The sequence below is a fragment of the Panthera tigris genome, chromosome E3, assembly GCF_018350195.1.
Source record: "Panthera tigris isolate Pti1 chromosome E3, P.tigris_Pti1_mat1.1, whole genome shotgun sequence".
Taxonomy (NCBI): Eukaryota; Metazoa; Chordata; class Mammalia; order Carnivora; family Felidae; genus Panthera; species Panthera tigris.
This window is the reverse complement of record NC_056675.1, coordinates 15,887,811-15,909,100: the sequence shown is the minus strand read 5'-3', so window position 1 is coordinate 15,909,100 and position 21,290 is coordinate 15,887,811. Positions and strand designations below refer to the sequence as shown.

General features: G+C 48.6%; 1 protein-coding gene across 2 annotated transcripts; it reads right to left on the bottom strand.

Moving 5' to 3' along the window:
* Positions 1 to 10,857: 10,857 nt before the first annotated feature.
* Positions 10,858 to 20,957, bottom strand: ASL (argininosuccinate lyase). Of its 2 annotated transcripts, XM_042972226.1 has the most exons (17): positions 20,871 to 20,957; positions 20,605 to 20,659; positions 17,076 to 17,270; positions 16,622 to 16,705; positions 16,322 to 16,378; positions 16,081 to 16,178; positions 14,810 to 14,887; positions 14,637 to 14,714; positions 14,147 to 14,199; positions 13,739 to 13,801; positions 13,446 to 13,560; positions 13,188 to 13,272; positions 13,041 to 13,100; positions 12,686 to 12,769; positions 11,765 to 11,845; positions 11,512 to 11,618; positions 10,858 to 11,407 (listed from the first exon to the last, which is right to left on the bottom strand). In XM_042972226.1, the coding sequence occupies exons 2-17, from the start codon at positions 20,614 to 20,616 to the stop codon at positions 11,263 to 11,265; spliced, it is 1,395 nt and encodes a 464-aa protein (XP_042828160.1). In that variant the 5' UTR covers positions 20,617 to 20,659; positions 20,871 to 20,957; the 3' UTR covers positions 10,858 to 11,262. The 2 variants fall into 2 exon arrangements, with proteins under 2 accessions (XP_042828160.1, XP_007079154.3); XM_007079092.3 differs by lacking the exon at positions 20,871 to 20,957 and having other exon boundaries at positions 20,605 to 20,834.
* Positions 20,958 to 21,290: the final 333 nt, after the last annotated feature.

Here is a 21,290-nt window from a genome sequence, read left to right as displayed (position 1 = left end):
CTGAGAGTTTTTATCATAAAACAATGTTGGATATTGTCAAATGCCTTTTCTGCTCCAATTAAGATGATCATATGCTTTTGTCTTCATTCTATTAATGTGATGTATCACATTGATTGATTTTCTTACGATGAATCACACCCTTGCATTTCTGGGCTAAATCTTACTTGGTCGTGGTGAATAATTCTCTTAATGTGTTGTTGGATTCAATTTGCTAATATCTTGCCAAGAATCTTTGCATCTATATTCATAAGGGACATTGATCTGTAATCTTCTTTTCTTGTGATGTCTTCATCAGGGTAATGCTGACCTCATGGGGTGAGTTAGGAACTGTCTTTTCCTCTTCAATTTTTTGGAAGAATTTGAGAAAGATTGGTGTTTATTCTTTAAATATTTGGTAGAATTCACCTGTGAAGCCATCTGGTGCTGGACTTTTCATTGTTGGGAGCTTTTTGGTTACTGATTCAATCTTTTGCTATAGGTGTGTTCAGATTTCCCCTTTCTTCTTGAGTCACTTCAGGTCATTTGCATGTTTCAAGGAATTTGTCCGTGTCTTCTAGGTTATTTAATTTGTTGGTGCACAACTGTTTATAGTATTCTCTTATAATCCTTTTTATCTCTATAAGCTTAGTAATAATGTTTCCATTTTCACTTCTGATCTTAGTTACTTATATCTTGCTTTTCTGTGTAAGTCTATGCCATGGTCTAAAGATTTGTGTTCCCTCAAAATTCATATGGTAAATCCTAATGCTCAATGTGATGGTATTAGGAGGTGGGGCCTTTGGGGGTGATTAGGTCATGAGGGCAGAGTCTTTTTCATGAGATTAGAGCCCTTATATAAGAGGCTTCAGAAAGCAACCTCACCCCTTCTACCATGCAAGGATACAATGAAAAACCTGTGACCCAGAAGAGGGCCCTCATCTGACCATGCTGGCACCCTGATCTTGAACATCCAATCTTCAGAGCTATGAGAAACAGACTTGTTTTATATAAGCTATCCACTCTGTGGTGTTTTGTTCTAACAACCTGACCAGACTAGGATAGTCTTGCTGAAAGTGTATCAATATTGTCGATCTTTTCAAAGAATCAACTTTCTGCTTCAATGATTTTTCTCCTCAATTTTTTGGGGGGTGACAAAATTTAACCCATAGGAATGGCTCTATTTGGACACAGGGTCTTTGCAGATATAATTAGTTAAGATGAGGTCATATTGGATTAGGATGGGCCCTAAATCCAGTGACTAATGTCCTTCTACATTCCCACCAACAGTACCGAAGTGCCTTCAACTTTTCCACATTATTGTCAACACTAGCTATTTTATAGGTTTTGATAGTAGCCATCCTACTGGGTGTGAGATGGTATCCAATTGTAAGTTTTTTTTAATGATTATTTATTTATTTTTGAGAGATAGAGAGGAAGAGCACATGCTCATGCACATGCACACGAGTTGGGGAGGGGCAGAAAGAGAGGGAGAGAGAGAATCCCAAGAAAGTTCAGCCCAGAGCCCAACATGGGCTTGATCTCACAAACTGTAAGACCATGACTTGAGCTGAAATCCAGAGTCGGATGCTTAATAGACTAAGCCACCCAAGTGCCCCCCACCTCATTGTAGTTTTGATTTGCATTTCCCTATTGATTAGTGATACTAAACATGTTTTTATGTGCTTATTGGCCATTTGTATACCTTATTTGGATAAATGTCTGTTCAAGGACTTTGCCCAGTTTTGAATCAGGCTGTTTGTTTTCTTGTGGTTGAATTGGAGTTAACTATAGCCTCTGGATATTATTTTCTTAACAGATACATGATTTGCAAATATTTTCTCCCATTCTGTGGGTTGCTTTTTACTCTGTTGCTAGTGTCTTTTGGTGCACAAAATTCTTAAATTTTTATTAAGTCAATCTATTTTTTTCCCTTTGGCATCATATCCAAGAAATCATTGCCAAATCCAATGTCCTGTAGCTTTTACCCTGTGTCTTCTTCCAAGGGTTCTGGGTCTTATATTTAGGTCATAGATCCATTTTAGTTCATTCTGTACATGGTATTCAGTAAGGGTCCAATTTCATTCTTTTGCACATGGATATTCAGTTTTCTCAGCACCATTTGGTGAAGACTATCTTTCCCCACTGAATGGTTTTGGCACCTTTTTGAAAATTGTTGGGCCATATATGTGAGAGTTTGTTTCTGAACTCTGTTCTGTTACTCGATATGTCTGTCTTTATGCCAGTATCACACCGGGTTTTTTTTTTAATTTTTTTAATGTTTTTTTATTTTTGAGAGAGACAGAGTATGAGCAGGGGAGGAGCAGAGAGACAGGGAGACATAGAATCTGAAGCAGGATTCAGGCTTTGAGCTGTCAGCACAGAGCCCAATATGGGTCTCGAACCCACAATGGTGAGATCATGAGCTGAAGTTGGATGCTTAACTGACTGAGCCACCCAGGCGTCCTCACACTGGTTTGACTACTATAGCTTTGCTGTAGGTTTTGAAATCAGGAAATATGACACCCCAACTTTTTTCCCCCCACAATTGTCTTGGTTATTTGGGGTCTCTTATGATTCCATACGCATTTTAGGATGAGTTTTTCTATTTTTCTAAAAACACAATTTGGATTTTGACTTAAAAATTGTATTAAACATGTAGATCACTAAGTGTCCATGAACTTGGGATGTCATTCCATTTTTTTAATGTCTTCTTCAATTTCTTTCAGCAGTGTTTTGTAGTTATAATTGTACAAATCTTTCACCTCTTTGGTTAAGTTAATTCATATGTATTTTATTCTTTTTGATGCTGTTGTAAATAAAATTTTCTTAATTTCTTTTTTGGATGGTTCAGTGTTAGTGTGTAGGACTGCAGTTGGTATTTGTGTGTTACCTCGTATCTTGCTAATTTCCTGCATTTATTAGTTCTAATAGTTTTTTTTTAATTTTTTAAAATGTTTATTTATTTTTGAGACAGAGAGAGACACAGCATGAACGGGGGAGGGTCAGAGAGAGAGGGAGACACAGAATCTGAAGCAGGCTCCAGGCTCTGAGCTGTCAGCACAGAGCCCAACACGGGGCTCGAATTCATGGACCGTGAGACCATGACCTGAGCCAAAGTCGGACGCTTAACTGACTAAGCCACCCAGGCGCCCCAAGTTCTAATAGTTTTTTAATGAAATCTTTAGGATATTCTGCATATATGGCAATATTATCTGTGAATAGAAATAATTTTATGTCTTATTTTCCAATTTGGAAGCTCTTTATTTCTTTTTCCTGCCTGATGACTCTAGTTAGGACTTCTAGGATTATGTTGAAGAAGTGGGCATCCTTTTCTTGCTCCTGATCTTAGAGGGAAAGCTTTCCATCCTTTTACCTCTGCATATGATGTTTGCTGTAGGTTTTTCATATATGGCTTGTATTATGTTGAGTTAGTTTCCTTCTATTTCTAGTTTGTTGAGTTTTTTCAAGTGCTTTCTCTGAATCTATTGAAATAATCATATGAGGTTTCTTTCCTTCATTCAGTTAATGTGGTATATCACACTGATTAATTTTTGTATGTTGAACCATCCTTGCCTTCTAGGAGAAATCTCTCTTGGTCATGGTATATAATCCTTTTAATATGTTAATATTACTTTCAGAACTGTGGCATATTGTATTTAATTTAAAACGGGGGGATTTCTTGAAGGAATGGTCAACACTGTCTAGAATCTCAGAGAGGTCAAGTAGGATAAGGACTGAGGGATTTAGTTATTAAGAGGTTTTTGTTAAACTTGTGCATGAATGTTCTTTTTTAAAATTTTTTTTAATGTTTATTTATTTTTGAGAGACAGACAGAACTTAAGCAGGGGTGGGGGAGGGAGAGAGGAAGACACAGAATCTGAAGCAGGCTCTGAGCTGTTAACACAGAGTCCAATGTGGGGCTCGAACCCACAAACCATGTGATCATGACCTGAGCTGAAGTTGGATGCTTAACTGGCTGAGCCACCCAGATACCCCTGTACATGAATGTTCTTAGTGGCACTATTCATAATGGCCAAAGGGTGGAAACAACCCTTATGTTTATCATTAATGGTTAAACAAAATGTTGTATATCATAAAATTGAGTATTATTCAGCCATCAAAAGGAATGAAATTCTGATAGATGCTACAATGTGGATGAACCTTGAAAACATTATGCTAAGTGAAAAAAGACAGGCGCAAAAAGCCACATATGATATGATTCCATGGATATGAAATATTCAGTAGACAAGCCAATAAAGACAGAAAGTAGATTAATGGTTTCCAGGGGCTTGGGGGAGATGTTCAGATCAGGTTAGGAGGTTGAAGAAGGTGTGAAAGCTTTGGTCTAGGTGCCACGGGGAGGGGAGGGAAAGTTGAGCAAAAATAAGTGAAAAATTGAACATTTGGCTAAGCTTTTAGGCCCAATCTTGCACATTCAGATGCCACAGGAGTTGGTAAGAGATTGGTGTTACTGAGAACAAGGTGAGTTTGTAGAATTTCTGTGGGTGATGTGGTGGCTGATAGCAGGATGCTGGTGAGCCTACTGGTGAGACTGGAAGAAACAAAAAAATTTTCGAGAAAGGGAAGAAGATGAGTTCCACAAACTCTAAATAAACTGAAAGCATTGAGTGCAATATCTGGTCCACATAGAAAATACTTTTTTTTTTAATATGAATTTATTATCAAATTGGTTTCCATACAATACTTATTTGTTAGAAATAATAGTTGATTATTTTGGGGGGGTGTCAGTTTTTTTGAGGTATAATTCACATATCATACAATTCATCCCCTGTATTGGTCAACTGTCTTTAAGTTTTTATTTATTTATTTTTGATGTAGAGAGGGAGAGTGCACGCGAGTGGGGGAAGGGCAGAGAGAATCCCAAGCAGGCTCCACACTGTCAGCACAGAGCCCGACAAGGGGTTCAGTCCCACAAACTGTGAGATCATAGCCTGCATCAGATGTTTGACTGAGCCCCCCAGCTACCCTTGGTCAACTATTTTTTGACCAGCGTACCAAGATAATTCAATTGGGTATGAATTGTCTTTTCAACAAATGGTGCTCAGACACATAGATTTCCATATGGGAAAGAATGAAGTTGGATCTTTTCCTTAATACTAAATACAAAAAGCAACTCACATTCTAGTGCACATGACGTGATCTTTCATTTTGGTTTTGATTTGTATTTCCCTAATGATTAATGATGTTCAATATTGCTTAGTGTGCTTATTGGCCATTTTTGTATCTCCTTTGGAGAAATATCTCTTCAGATACTTTGCCCATTTTTAATTCAAATAGATAAAATTAAAATAAAATTCAACTTATTGTTGAATTGTAAAAGTTCATTTTATATTCTGGATACTAGACCCTTGTCAGGTATATGATTTACAAATATTTTCTCCCATTTATGAATGTCTTTTCATTTCCTTTGAAGCGCAAAAGTTTCTTGTGGGCTTCCTTTTGAGGTGATGAAATGTTCTAAAATTGATTATGGTGATTATTGCACAACTCTACCAACATACTAAAAGCCATTAAACCGAACACTTTAAAAGTGTGTCTTATGGCATGTGAATTATATCTCAATAGTGCTATTATTTAAAAAAATAAAGGAATGAATGAGTAAAAGGAGTGGAGAATGTGCATTTAGAAAAAGAATTGATAGGGGAACCTGGATGGCTCAGTCGGTTAAGCACACAGCTCAGGTCATGATCTCACAGCTTGAGTTCGAACCCTGCATTGGGCTTTGTGCTGACAGCCCAGAGCCTGGAGCCTGCTTCAGATTCTGTGTCTCCCTCTCTCTCTGTCCCTCCCCCACTTGCGCTCTGTCTCTCTCTCAAAAATAAACATTAAATAATTTTTTAAATAAAAAAAAGAATTGATAGATACTGGGACCCAATATAGTTTCACCTAAATACAAATCCCATAAAAATAACTTCATCTCCCTTTTTGATAAAGTTTTTTATCAGAATTTTTGATAACGTTCTTAATCCCTTTTAGACCTGGGTGAGGGAATGCTCTAACAAAGGCTATCTGGATTTCAGTAAGATATTTGAAAAATCTAGAACAGATGACAGCATTACTGATCTCACAGTTTGTGGGATAGAGGCCCGTGTTGGGCTTTGTGCTGACAGCATAGAACCTGCTTGGGATTCTCTCTATCTCCCTCTGTCTCTACTGCTACTGCTTGAACTTTCTCTCTCTCTCTCTCTCTCTCTCTCTCTCTCTCAAAAACAAATAAACATTTAAAAAAAGTAAGCTGGAAAAAGTTCTCAGATTATATGCCATAGGGCTTCAGTCATCTGCATTACTTTCTTCATCATTTTTATTGGTGATTTCAGAGGAGAAAAATAGATAAAATCCTGATCAAACTTGCAGGAGTCAGAGAACCAAGCCAACTTTGGATGGATTCTACAAGGGAAAATTTTAGTTTGTACTTTTTCAAATAATTACTGAATACAGGAGGAGACCTAGTTCCACAGTGCTCATGTAAAACATAACTCTGGAGTTTTGACTTTGAGTCTACCTGCTTTGTGGTAGATGTGAATGCAATCTTGGTTCAAAAGAACAGTAATCATATGTTCTGGACGTCAGTGGCTGCTAAACCCACAGCCATTGCTCCCCTCTTTCCTTCCTTGTAGACCTGGATTTTGTTCAGAAGACAACAGGCTCAGGGATGTGGGACCTGCCCCAATCCACAAGGTATGATTAAAGTTTAGCGTAAGAGCCAGTAAGACAACCTCTTTCCCTTTTGCAAGGAACTTGCTTTCTCAGCATTCCTTGAAGCTAAGAGTATAGAATCCAAGAGAGATAAATTGAGGTAAGAACTGTTAAGCAGGGGCACCTGGGTGGCTCAGTGGGTTAAGCAGCCGACTTCAGCTCAGATCATGATCTCATGGTCTGTGAGTTCAAGGCCTGCATCGGGCTCTGCACTGACAGTGTAAAGTCTATTTGGGATTCTTTCTCTCCCTCTCTCTCTGCCCCTCCCCTGCTCACAGGCAATTTCTCAAAATAAGTAAACTTAAAAAAAAAAAAAAAAGAACTGTTAATTAAAAAGGAACTTGATAATTTGGGAAATTCTCAGTCTATCTAGATTGCAAAAGATTCTGAAATTAGAAGATTCACTGTCAGGCAAGCATGCTTTAGGGAGAAAACCTACGGTGTGGCTGAACAACCTTTTGCTAGTGCCTGGAGATCAAAAGACCAGAGCACTCTGGTGTGAAGAGTGCTCTTTGAAGAGATCTGGCACATGATTCCCAGATCCCCTCAGATGTCTCAGCAGAAGCCAGGAATAGAGATGTGATTATCTAGGAAAGATCTGTAGAGAAATCCCTTGTCTCATAAAGTGAACTCCCCTGACATATACAAAGCTCTTGAGAATGTTACATCAGCAAAAACGCTGCTAGCAAGGCCTAAAAGGAAAAGAGAGAAAAGGAAATTAAGGAAGGCTTTCTGATTTTACTCAAACAGGAAACAGGGTGATATATTTACAAGTTACTCAACGGTAAAGATGTGCTACCCTTCAAGAAAAAGGAACGGTCATTCTGCAGGTGGTGGTACAGGCCCAGGGCGCAGAGCTTAAGGGCAGAGAGGATTACAGGGATCCCCTGCTTTTCAGAAGTTTGCCTTATGCCACTTCACTTTTAAGTTTCTTTTGAGGGAGAGAGCGAGTGGGGGAAGGAAGGGCAGGAGACAGAGAATCCCACACAGGCTCCTCGCTGTCAGCACAGAGCCTGACTCGGGGCTCAAACTCAAGAACTGTGAGATCGTGACCTGAGCTGAGATCAAGAGTCAGAAGCTTAACCGAGTCACCCGGGTACCCCTGTATCCAACTTCACTTTTATGGAAGACCTACATTAGTACCTGTTTTCACTAACCAAAAGAAATCCAAAGATTTTTGCTTTCAAGAAGGCAAAAAAAAAAAAAAAAAAAAAGCAAAATTAGCATTTTGTTTTGCTGTGAGCCATTATAGAGGTAGCACGTACCCAGAGCAGTGAGAGTGGCATCACCAAGCTCCTTCCCCAAGAACTACACTCAGCATCTCAGCATCGAGCCACCATAGCGTTGAACTGTGTCTATGAGCATCTGTGCTTTGCCTTGATTTATTTTGGGCATCCATTAGCAAGATATGTGGTAAGGTATCAGAATAGCCTAGGAGAGGTTATTTTGGGGGCCCTGAGAATGATCAAAAGTTTTACATATAAATTAATGGTAATTGCTGTATCACTTTGTAGCATTTTGGCTTATGAAAAGTTTCATAGGAACACTGTACTTTCAGAGACCAGGGAAAACGTATATTCGCAGGCCGTGAAACCTAATGGAGTGTTCTGGGTTGGATTGCAAAATTGCTTGGAACTAGTGATTCCTTTTTCCCTTCCATTTTCTTCCTTTTCAAATTGAAATGCCTCTAAGTATTATCTTGTGCTTAAACAAGCGTTATATTCTGGGATTAGATTATTTGTTTCTTGAGTTTGTATGTGTGAACTCTAATCCAAACCACAATCATAAGAGATTCACAGATTCATGGATAGAGAGGAATTTTGCCCCAGGATGGATCAGACCCAGAGTCTCACCGTATCTAATTTAGATGACTTAGGTAATGAGATATGAGACTTCTGAGCTGATAAGATTTAGAACTTGCATTGAGGCTATAAGGGGTTGAGACTTTGGGGGAACATAGAATGGAGTGAATGAATGTTTTGCATGTGGGATGGACATTAATCCTTGAGAGCCAGACAACAAAATGTAGTAGACTGAATGATTCCCCAATGTCATAATCCCCAAAATATGTCACCTAACATGGTAAAAGGGACTCTGCAGATGTGATTAAGGATCTTGAGATGAAGCAATGATCTTGGTTTATCCAGATGGATCCAGTAAAATCACAAGGGTCTTTATAAAAGGGAGGCAGAGAGGTCAGTCAGAAGATGCGACAAAGGAAGCAGAGGGTCAGAGTTAGAGATGGCAGTTATGCTGCTGGCCTTGTAGGTGGAAGGAAAGGGCCACAAAGCCAAGGAACACAGATGGTTTTTAGAAACTGAAAACTACAAGAAAACAGATTCTTCTTTAGAACCTCTGGAAAAAAAAAAAAGCATAGCCCTGCTGACCCTTGATTTTGTCTCAGTAAAACCCATTTCAGACTCTGATCTCACAAAGTGTAAGATAAATGTTTATGTTGTTTTATGCCACCGTATGGGGTAATCTGTTACAGCAGCAATAGGAACCCAATACAAGGTCACACTGAGCTTTGGTGTAAATAGCCAGTTGGTGCCAGAATAGAAAGAGGCGGACACAGGGCGTAACTCAACCACGTATGGACAGTCTGGAGAAAAGTTACACAAATTCTTGCTCTCCCTGGGACAGGAGAGACTCCTTCTTTCTGGTCAAGTTGGACCGCATGTGTCTAGGCTCACATGTGGAAGGCTGATTCCAGTTAAGGAGAAACTTTTAATAGGAGTGTCTGAATGTAAAGCTCCCACTTTAGATTGGGGTGTGCCCCACTGATGGAGGTGGTATGGCAGGAAGTGTTCCTTGCATCATGGGTATTACAGTATATATTACAATTACTATTTTAATCCTATTTGCTGTTTGATGGACATAAATCCCTTCATTTCTGAGACTAGATTTTAGGCATTCTCTGGATCAGCACTTTGACTCTAGCATGTGCAACAAGCATCTGGTGAGTTTGTTAAAATGCAGGTTCTGGGGCGCCTGGGTAGCTCATTCGGTTAAGCGGCTAACTCTTGATTTTATCTCAGGTCATCGTCTCAGGCTTCGTGACATCGAGCCCCACATCAGGCTCTGTGCTGACGGTGTGGAGCCTGTTTGGGATTCTCTCTCTCTCTCAAAATAAATAAATTAACATTTAAAAAATAAATAAAATAAAATGCAGACTCTGAATCAGGTCAGGCTGGGACCCAGGTGGGGTGCTGGTCTGTAGCAACTCTGGGTAACAAGATTCTAGAGACCAGTGATTTTCAAAGTTGAACGCACATCAGAATCACCTGAAGGCCTTATGAAAACAGCTGGGCCTCACACAGAATCCGATTTAATAGGTTTCATTAAGGCCTGAAAGTCTGCATTTAAAATTTTTTTTAGTTTTTTTTTTCTTTTTTTGAGAGAGAAGAGAGGGGAGGGGCAGAGGAGGGAGACACAATCTGAAGCAGGCTTCAGGCTCTGAGCTGACAGCACAGAGCCCACCGCAGGGCTTGAATTCACAAACCACGAGATCATGACCTAAGCTGAAGTCAAGACACTCAACCGACTGAGCCACCCAGGCACCCCTGAAAGTCTGCATTTTTAAACAAATCCCCAGATGATGAGTTGGGGAGGAGAAACCACACTTCCAGAGCCACTATTCTAGAACATTCTGTGACCCATGGCTTTGGCCTTTTTTGGAATTTGGTGTTGTGTCCCCACTGCTGGAGTTTTGGTTCTTTAGTTTACCGTGTTTCCATTGCTCCTGGAAACACGTGGGAGGGCTTATTCATTCTTCCTTGAGTTTAGCTTTGTTCTTAATAAAACATAAATTTCAGACATTTCTTACCAGGATTTTGGTGAGGTCTCTGCCGGCTCTGGGGACTCACTGCTATTGAACATCTACTGTGTGCCAGGCCTGGCCTCTGGCCCTTTGCAGACCAAATGTAAATCTTTGACTGCAACACAGGGTAGGCTCCCCCTATCTGTGGCCCTCACCTCATGGTCAGTGCTGGGAGTTTATCTGTACATTACTCTCTAGGGTGAAGGAGACATCTTCACCTGTGTATGAAGCTCACCTAGTGCGTGGCATCACACGCTACCTGGATGACTGATTTTACCACCAAATACATCATTCCCCCCCACGAGAACACAGGACACCCTGTAATCATGCCTGATTGTTCAGGAAAGGGTGGGTGAGCACGGGGAGAATGTGAGCAGGGGAGCCTGGGGGACACTGGAAGGAAGGACAATGAACAAGGACTGAGTTAACCAAGCCCATCAGGTGCCACCAAGGTTCCAAGGAGGCCAAGCCTCCCAAGACACCCTAGACGGGAGGTCACTGTGTTGTCCTGCGGTGAAGGGTGTGGGGCCCAAGCAGGGTAGGGGCTCTAATGAGGACAATCCCCTCTCCTCCGTCCCCACCCGTGACTCTGTCATCCCTGCCTATTTTCTCCACTATCTTGATGGCCCCCGCTGTTCGCTCAGCAGACTCCTGGAAGCCTGCTGCTGAGGGAGACAGGCTAGGCAGGACACGAGCAGCAGTCTCCTCTTGGGCCCACTTTATTTGGGAGCAGGGTGGGGAGAGCTCTAGGCCTGCTGGGCCCGCAGCAGTGCTCGCACCTGGCCGATCTGCCAGTCGACACTGGCACGCGCCGTGCCACCCAGGGCAGCATACTGTTCCACACTGTGGCCGTAGTCCCACACATGGCTCACATCGCCTGAAAACAGAGGGCTGGGGGAAGGAGGAGGAGATGGGCCAGGGCCCAGCTGGGCCACCGGGGGCCTCAGGGGCCCAGGCCCACCTCCTGGGAGGCAGCAGAGGGAAGGGGGCTGTACCTGATGGTCTGTAGCTCCTTCAGCGACAGCTGGTTGAGGGCCACCCCCTTGGTCTCTGCCATGAACACAGCTTTCCCAGAGGCCTCGTGGGCCTGGCGGAATGGCATCTGGGGGAGCCAGGGCGAGGGCGGCACTGACTCGGCCTTCCTCTGCTCCCTGTTCTGTCCATGTCCTCCCCTACAACCCCCAGCCCCAGCCTGGGCAACACCCCCATCTCCTGGCCCCACCCCCACCCCTGCCACTCCACACTTACCCCTTTGCGGACCAGATAGTAGGCGAGGTCAGTGGCCAGCATGTCAGGACTAAGAGCCCGTGCCATGTTCTCACGGTGAATCTGGGGGACGCCAGTGGTGGCGGTGGTGAGTCCTGGGGACCCTGGGTGGCGAAGCTGCCAGCCTCAGGCCCAAGGCCTACCACCACCCCCATTAGCCAGGATGTCCCCAGCCTTGGGCAGATCCACTCTGATCCAGCCTACTCTGCCCTCTCTGCTTGAGCCATTTTGTCATCACTATTGATAATGTTTCAGTGTGCTACTAAGGGTTGCCGGCCCTTTTTTGGAGTCCTTAGCTTTAGCACACATCAGAACCACCAGGGGGATGTATAAATCGCTGGGCCCTACCCCCAGAGTCTCGAATCCAGGAGGTCTGGGGTGGGACCTAGGATTGCATTTCTATTACATTCTCAGGTGCTGCTGAGGCTGCTGGTCCCGGGACTACAGTTTGAGAAACACGGCTTTGAGACACATCCTGAACTGTTTAAGAATGAAATGATACGATGGGGATTTGCTTAAAAATAACGAGGTGGTGGGTAGTGGGTAAAGATAGCCAAAGCAAAAGCAGGCCATGAGTTGATTATTGTTGAAGCTGCACGTTAGTCCATAGGGGTTCATTATATGTTCTCTCAACTGCGCATCCTGAAATTTCCCATAGTAAGTGATGAAAAAAGAAATCTGGTCAGGCCAGTTGATGGGACCCCTGGAGTCTAACCCAGTTCCATTCTACTGTAGCTAGCATCTTTTGTCACTTCAGTGTTCCCAAGGGCAGGAACAAACACATACCCACCTCCCCCTGCCTCAGATCTCCTGGACACATCAACTCTCATCTCCTCTCAAGATGGCCTCCTGGCATGCCCATCCCAGAGTGTAGGGGCCGAGGGGAGAGGGGGGGTGGCTTGCCTGCAGTGTAGAAATGACGCCAGTGGCCACTTGGAGGACGGCACTCATGGTGTCTGACACTTCAAATACGGCTTCCTTGTCCTCCTGGGAGGCACGTGGCAGGAAGTGAGAGCCCAGCAGCCTTGTCCCCCACCGAGGCATGCCCACTGCCTTCCACTGGGAACACTCAACACCTCGTACAACCCACACCAGCAGGGAGGAGAGAGCTCTCAAGGGCAGTCAAGGGCTGGGTACATAGGACAGAAGGTGGCAATTCTGTGAACCCCTGCCTGGATGTGCCAGGGCCCTGAGAACTGGGATACGGTGTATGTGCAGCATGTGGATGGGCCCCTCATCCACAGCCCCAGCCTCGCACCTGTAGGTCCTTGTTGTAGGTGCTTGGAAGTCCCTTGAGTGTCATCAGGAGCCCAGCACACTGAAGGAAGAATGAGAAGCAGGAGGCTGGACCTCAGGACCCTCCGGGTCAGCCCAGAGCCTTGCCCCCACTCCCTGCCCTGCTCACCCGCCCAAACACGCGCCCCGCCTTGCTCCGGATCAGCTCCAAGCTGTCTGGGTTTTTCTTCTGGGGCATCAGGCTGCTTCCGGTGCTGGGGACAGAGATGCTGAGGCTGAAAGGGCTCCCCTGCCTCTTGGCTGGTGTGCTGGCTGGATCAGGGGATGTCCAGCAGCATGCAGTCCAGGTGTGCCCAGGGGGTGGCAGGGGGAGGAGGGAAGCCGTGTGCCAGGTGCAGAGCTGGGGTAGGGCAGGGCCCGGACTTACCTATAAGCATCTGAGAGCTGCACAAAGCCGAATTCCTTGGTGCCATAGAGGATGAGATCCTCAGCCATCCTGCTGAGGTGGGTCATGCACAGTGAAGCCCAGAACAGGAACTCAGCTTGTGGGAGGAAAGGGAGAGCAGGCCTTCTGGTCACCAGGCCTCTCTTGTTCCTCACTCAGTCTGGAGAATCCCCAGGTGGGACCAAACTTGGGGTGGGAGGAGGCTAGAGGACAAATAAGAGCACAGTGCAGGGGACTGGCCCCAGGGGACAAGCGGGCTGGCCCCCAGGACTCACCCACAAAGTCTCGCTCACTGGTGGCATCCATGCTGTTGAGAGTGATGGCCCTAAAGTTCAGTTCTGGAGGACAGGGAAATGAGGAAGGCAATAGGGCTGGGCTGGAGGGAAAGAAGGGGCTTCCTCTACCCCAAACCAGGTTGCCCAGCCACCCCCTCCTTAAGACCCTTTCAGGGAGGAGAGTAGGGAGGGGCAGGATATGGGGGTTGGGTCCCAAGAAGGAAGCAAGAGCCCTGACTCTCCCCAGCACAATGCACCCTGGCCACAGGCCTTCTCTGGCCTCTCTAGCCTCAGTGTCCATAGGTAATAAATGCAGTTTTCAACCAGACTCCTGCCCTCTCCAAGTGTGTGTGGGACCTGGCAGGTGCTGAGGGGGATCTCCCTGGGGAGGAGGGGCAGGCACCTCACCTGCTTGGAGCAGCTCACGGTCCACGCCCAGAGGGTTGCCTGCAATGGCCCCACTGCAAAAATAGGCGATTCCGGGTGACCAGGGCTCCTGGCAGGCAGGCCCTGGCACATACACACTTGCACACCCAGAGCCAAGCCCTGGTTGTCAGGGCTGCCACCGAGTCAGTACGGGTGACAGAACACTTGTCCCCACGACGGGGAAATGGTGGGCTGTGGGCAGCTGGACGGCTCTCTGGAACCTCTCTGGAGGTTAAGCTCTGACATACTCACTAGCCTGGTTGTCCTCATCTTAGAGAGAGCTTGGGGGGGGGGTTCCATGCAGGGTTCCCTCCCTTCCACAAAGGAAGAACCCTGGACAGGGAAGCCAGTTACTTGCCTTTCTGTTCTCCTGTCTTTCCTGGTCCCTCCTCTTCTGTGGATCCCCAGGGACCATGTGACATACCAACCACTACCCCCAACTAGGCCCTCAGAGCACTGGGGCCTCACTCACCTCCCCAGGGGCAGGACGTTGACTCGCTTCTGTACCTCCAACAGCCTCTCAGAGTCTCTGGTCAGTGCCACGGCATGGCTGTAGGAAGGCAGGGGGCAAGAGGGTCAGGGCATCCTGGGACCTCCTTTCCATCACAGCCCCTCCATGATGCCCCCCCCCACCCACCCACCCACCTCAGGATCCAATGGCTCCAGCGAATGGGCTGAGCCCTCTGCAGGTGTGTATACCCTGGGAAGAGGATGTCACGTTCCCTGTGGGGGAAGAATAAGGGCAGGGCCTGAGGGGTACAGGAAGTTCAGGCAAGGACTGCCTGTGACACCTGGGACCCTGCAGGCCTGGCCCCTACAAGGAAAAGCAGGGCAAGCCTACCAAGGATCTGTCTGCACAAGAAAGCAAGGGATCTCCTGGGGACAAGCGCATCATAAAAGAAGCAGCCAGAAGTGGGGCGATCCAAGGACTAGGCCAGTGCCATGGGGCCTCCCAGGAGTAGGACTTTGGCTTAGGACCAAAGGTGATTAAGTCTTCAGCGCTGAGCAGAGGTGAAAGCAAAGGAGGAGACACATGGTGGGTACCCCGTGGCAGGGAGTCATGTTTGTGGGCACTCAAGAAGCTCCCAAGGACTCTAGAAGAGCCAGGGGCACTTTAAAGTGGGTAAGGCAGGGGCACACGGTTCTGGCTTATTTTTGTTTTTAATAAACAGCTTTACTGAGATATAATTCACATACAATTCACCCATTTAAACTTTACACCTTAGTGTACAACCACATCAACTTTAGAACATTTTCATCATCCCAAAGAAGAAACCTTGTATTCATTAGCAGTCACTCCCTATTTCTCCCAGCACCCCCAGGGTGACGGTTCCTATGCCCTTGTTTTCCCCCAGGTGGTAAGGTCTGTGAAAAAGAGGTCACAGGGAGCTGGGAAAGAGGAAGGGTTAACCCTATCTCTGACACCAGGTAGGGCCTTCTCGGCAGCAAAGTAGCCAGGTCTGCAAGGAACAAAGCCAACGCCAAAGACATGAGGCCACAGAAGCCAAAGCTTGGGATGAGGCCATTGGGAAGCAGCTTTGGGGATGGGGGTGTGGAATGAGGACATAGGGCATAGGCAGGCTAAAGAGTGACCGTGGCTGCCCCAGGCACAGCCAGCCCCCTTCCTCAGGCTTCAGGGCACCTGCCTAGTGCCTTAGCCTCCTGCTTATGAAGCCACAAAGAGTGAGCTCGCCCTGCCTGCTGAGCTTGGCTGGCATGGGAGTAGCAAAGAGCAAGAAATGCCCCCATTCCTGGCTGCTTGCCTCACTTAGTCTAGGAGTTCCAGGATGCCCATGAACCCCAGGCTCTCTGACCCTCTTCACCTCTGCCACCTAGATCTGCCTGTCTTAGGGGAGAGGAGCCCCCGGCTGCCCTCATGCCCCTCTCTGCCACCTGGGTGTCCATGGGAGACTCACGCCTCTGCCCGGTCCACCATAGTTCTGATGAGCTCCCAGAGGAGGGCGGAAAGTTTAGAGCAGTTCTGTCGCATCCACAGCCTGAGGTCTGTGACCACCTGTGGGGAGGAGAAGGCAGCACTCAGGGAGACAGATGTGTTGCTTCGCTGGGGAACCAGACCACTGCCGAGCCCTAAATCTGCCTCCTGGGTCCCCCAAGATTGGGAAGGCATGGGGCACGGGGCAGAAGAGCTAGCAGCACCTGGTCATTCCGACTTCGTCCCGTGTGCAGCTTCCCTGCAGTCTCACCGATGAGCTCCTGGGGGTGGAGGGAGGCACGGGGTCAGGGTCTGCCTGCTCGTGGCCCAGTGGGGTCAGCCCAGGCACGCCTTGGTTCCTCCCTCCCTACTCCTGGTCCCTGCCGTCTCTGCCCAGGCCGCCTGTTCTGGGGTCTGGCCTGCACTCTGCCAGTGATGAAAGGAACAGAATGATGGCGCTTATGCTCCAAGTGACCAAGGGCCAGGTGAGGAGGGGAGGCCAGGGGGACCTGAGGGGGTCGTACCTTCAGACGCCGCTCATTGGCCGTGTGAATATCTTCATCATTGGGGCTGAGTTTGAAGGTGCCCTGAGCCCACTCCTCAGCCACCTGTAGCAGATGGCAATGATCCCAGGGGCCAGGCATCCACAGTCAAAGGGCCCCATCCCTGGTTGCACTCCCACTCTGATCACTGACTGTCTCTGTATAGGAGCTGAGTCCTGGGGGTGCTCCACAGGAACAGTGAGTGCTCCACAGGGGGTGCAGTCACCGCCCCCAAGGGAGCAGCTCTGGCCCAGCCCTCCCTCTCCCATGAGCCACGGGCATTAAAGGATGAAGAGAGACAGTTTAAAGGGCACCTCGACATTTAATCACAGGAAATGACGTACATGGAGAGCACTGTAACCTGAGCTCAGGACTTGGTAGGGGCCTGGGACCACAGGGAGGAGCTCTAGGGTGGCCCTTAGGGTGGAGAGAGTACCTTGTCAAGTCCATGGAGTATCTGGTCCATCTCAGCCTTGGTGAGGAGCCCCGCCTTTTCCAGGCCCCGGCTGTAGGCCTTGCTGCCCTGCACATCCACCTCCCACAGGTGCCGGTCATAGGCAATGGATGAGTTGAACTTCTCCATGATGGGGTCCACTGCTCCCACAAACCGGCCACCCCATAGCTTCCCGCTCTGGCCAGGAGAGCAGGAGCAGTTAGTGTCCTCCCCACCCTTGAGGACAGTGCCTCTCACAAAGGGCCTGCAGGAGAGTTATGAAGCCTGATGGCAGTGGGAACCAGCAGGCAGGGTTATTCTCGCTGGACAGACAAGGAAACTGAGGCTCAGAGAGGATCGGGAACTTGCCTGAAGTCACTCAGGGAGTCAGTGTGGGAATGTGGCTGGACACTGAACTTAGGATTCTTTCCTACCATGTGACACTTCGCTAAGGAAATGATGGCAGGGTACAAGACGCCCTGAGACCACAGCAGAGTTTCTGGGACCTTTTGTCACTGACCAAGGGGAGAAGTCACTCTGGAGTCCAGAGTCTGAATCCAGCTGATATTCCAGCGCTAACGATAAGAATCCTGGCTAACATGTAGTGCATTCTCACTGTGTTCCAGGCATAACTTTAATTGCTTGGCATGCGCGGACGGAAACTCTCTGAAGCAGGTACCAAGTGTATCCTTGGGGAAACAAGGGGAAAAGCAAGGCACAGAGCAGTTACACGGCTTGCCCTTGCTGGGGGCGGTAGGGCCAGGACTGTGGCCCAGCTATCTGCAGCAGAATGCAGGCTCTAAACCCCACATTCCACCAGAGCTGCTCTGATAGCCCTGATACCCTGAACTTTTGTGGCAGGGACAGGCAAGAAGCACCTGAGGGGCCCCATCAGACTCAAACGACCAGCATCTCTTTACCACAGCTTGGGGTGGGGCCTAAGATCCCAACCCCCACCACTCCCTTGGAGAGCACCTCTGACACATTTGCTATCATTGGCTTTCTAGAAGGTCACTAGCTGACCTTCTGTCCCTCCAGGAGCCAAGGGCAGAGGGGTGGGACAGAGACACCTCTGTTTTGAAAGAGGGCATAGGCCACAGCATATGACAGATGGGGGAGGGGTACAGAACACACGGGGAGCTGCTTTAGCTCCCAAAATGCCAAGGATTAGGAGAGTGTTCCCTGGGTGAAGGTAGGCATGTCACTTCTCTGCCAACTTTCCTGTGGAGGGGGAGTTTATAATGGCCTCTGGGGACCTATGTCCTCCTCTGTCCCCCTGCAATGTCCAGGACCTCTTCCAGCCACCTGATTGTGGGTATGTTATACAACCTCTCTAAGCCTTGGGATTACCGCTCTATAATATAAAGTCAAGAGTAGTACCTACCTGATAGACTTGTGAGTATTTCATTAGATTAAATTTACTAAGCTCATACATAGCACAGTGCCTGGCACCCAGTAACCTCTCTTAGTAAGGGAGGGGCTGAGGGCCGCTAGAGCCAGGCGGTGCTTTAGAGCCACTCCTGGTTCTTGTGTGCACCATGGGGGCCTCCACTGTGCTCTGGCCCCAGACTGTGAGTTGACCTCCTCACTGCCCAGCAGCCTTGGCTGCCAGAGGACTCTGACCTGCAGCAGCAGCCTCCACCCCCCTCAACCTTTTGAGCCAGATCCATCCCTTACCCTCCAAGCCTAGATCTCCACAAAGCACCACCTGGGTCCCTGGTCCTGACTAGTGGGGCCAGCAGGCCAGGGCCAACCAGCCAGGACTGAGAGCCAGCCCACCCCCCTCAGCCGGGAACCTGGCACTGCCTCTTCCAGCAGGCCTCTGGACTCCCTGCCTGGGTTGTTAGTAATAACAACTACTTAACAAGTGGGGCTGCAGCCAAACCAATTAGTACCAACCCACGGGACGGCCTGGGGCCAGCAAAAGTCACCTGATGCTCTGGTCTCCTGAAGGCAGCCCACTCTGTATTGGGGCCAAGCTCCCACCCCACTGGCAGACTTAAAAAGACCCCAGATGGAGGTCAGAATGAGGTGCCATCATTTGGGCTCTGAAGACGGGGGTGGGGGGGGTGGGGGGGATAGGTGGGGGGGTGGCGGGTGGGGTGGGGGGAGGGGGCCTAATGTGCGGGGAGAGAGCACTCCTCTAAGCTAGGACACATCAGGGCCAGAGTGATATCTTTGGAGCAGGACTGCTTGAGGTTGGAATGAATGAGCAACAGCCAATTTAGAATGCACAAGGGAGGGGCCCCTGGGTGGCTCAGTCAGTTGAGCTTCGGCTCAGGTCATGATCTCATGTTCATGGGTTCGAGCCCCGCATCAGGCTCTGTGCTGACAGTTCAGAGCCTGGAGCCTGCTTTGGATTTTGTGTCTCCGTCTCTCTCTGCCCCTCCCCTACTCGCACTCTGTCTCTCAAAAAATAAAATGAAACGTTTAAAAAAAAAAAGACTGCACAAGGGAAATAACCTGTTGTTACTGTATCTTTAGCCACCATTTATTGAGCACCTACTATAGTCCAAAAACTTGGCCCTGTGCTAGGCATTCTACATATGCTATTACACCCTCCTATGAGGTGGGCTGGGAGATCAAGTGACTGCTTCAGAAACCAAATTTGTTTGCCTCCAAAGTCCAAGCCCTGATCCAGAAACTAGCAGGGCAGGCATTCTTATCCAGTCTATTCAAATGGGCAAACTGAGGCCTAGAGAGAGGAAGTGACTTGCTAGCTAATGAGGACCAAAAAGGACTGGAACCTAGATCTCTGGTTTCCCAGGCTCCAGGTTCCTTCATTGGCATCAAGCAAACAGCCCCTTTCACCTGAAGGGTTCAAAACAACGACCTCATGATCCAGTACCTTACAGAGGGAGGGGGAAATCTATTATTATTCCCATTTGCCAGATAAATCAACTGAGGCCCAAGGAAAAGAACTTGTACCTAGGACTCCTGCCACTCAGTGGTCAGGAAGAGAACCCAGGAGTCCTCTGGCTCTAAAGAGGAGAGGCCAATGAGACAGGAAGCCACCAGGCACTGGGGCCACTGGGGCCACAGGGCATGGTCCCCTACCTCCTGGTTCTTTCCACAAACCAGAGTCATGTGGACTCTGCCAGGTAATGACAATTGCTACAACAGGAGAAGGGGCGCAGGGTGGGGACTGACAGAAGGACATCCGGAAAGCAGGAATGAAGAGGTGAGGAGGCTGAATCAGTGGGCAGCTCCTTTCTTGCCCCCTCGCCGGAAGCGCTGTCAGGCCAAGGCCACCTTCCCTAGCAGTGTGGGTTGGTGAATGCCACACAGGCCCCTGGGGAGCGGGGAGGGGGAGAATCGAAGTCCGCGCAAAGATCTTTCCCAGGCTCTAGCAAGTGCTCCAGGAGGAACCCACCGCCTGGAGCCAGAGGAGACAATTACCGGCAGGGTGGCCGGCGGCGCGTCCGACATAGGGAAATCCCGTGTGCAGGTCACGGGCCCTGGCTGGGTCCCAGAGCGCCCCTCCCCCTCGTTTGGAGACTCGGAGGACCTGGGTCCCCGAGGTCCCACTCACCTCCGATGCCATGTTGGGCGGTTCCTCGTCGTTCAGGAGCCTCGGTCGTCCGGGTCTGGAAGACAAGCCGGGACTGACGACCTCCTCCGACCCCTGGGTGGAGTCCCTCCGGCGGGGCGGGCTCTGGGCTCCGGCGCGGCGCTTGACCCAACGCAGCCCGTGGGGAGGCGGACGTGGGCAGTGCCTAGGGCGCGCGCCACAGTCCTCGGCGTCCTCCGCTCCGCCCGCCGCGCGCGTCCCTCCCGTCCCGCCTGCCCGGCACTCACCACCTCCTGGCCGCGCGGTCACCCTCTAGCCAGCCACCTGGCGGGGTTTTTCTGGCCCAAGGAGCGTCAGCCCCTGCTCGGCCCTTGCCCGCCTCCTGGCGGCGGCCGCACCAATCCCAGGCGGCCTGGCGAGGTGGGCGTTGCCTTCACCCTCCAACACCGGCTGTGGGCGGAGCCTTCTCTGGAGTCGCTTGCGGTAGAGCGGCCCCCAGGGCGGGGTAGGGGCAGTGAGGGTGGTGCCCGAGCGACAGCGCTGAGGGCAACAAACTGTGCCAGGCGTTGGAGACAGTGGGCTAGGCCTAGCAGGCTCACAGGATACATAAGGTGAAAAGGCCTGCCCGATCATTCATTCATTCAACAAACACGTGCCTGGCACCTCAACTCGTTGGGCCAGGTAGAGTTAGACCCTGAAGAAAAAGA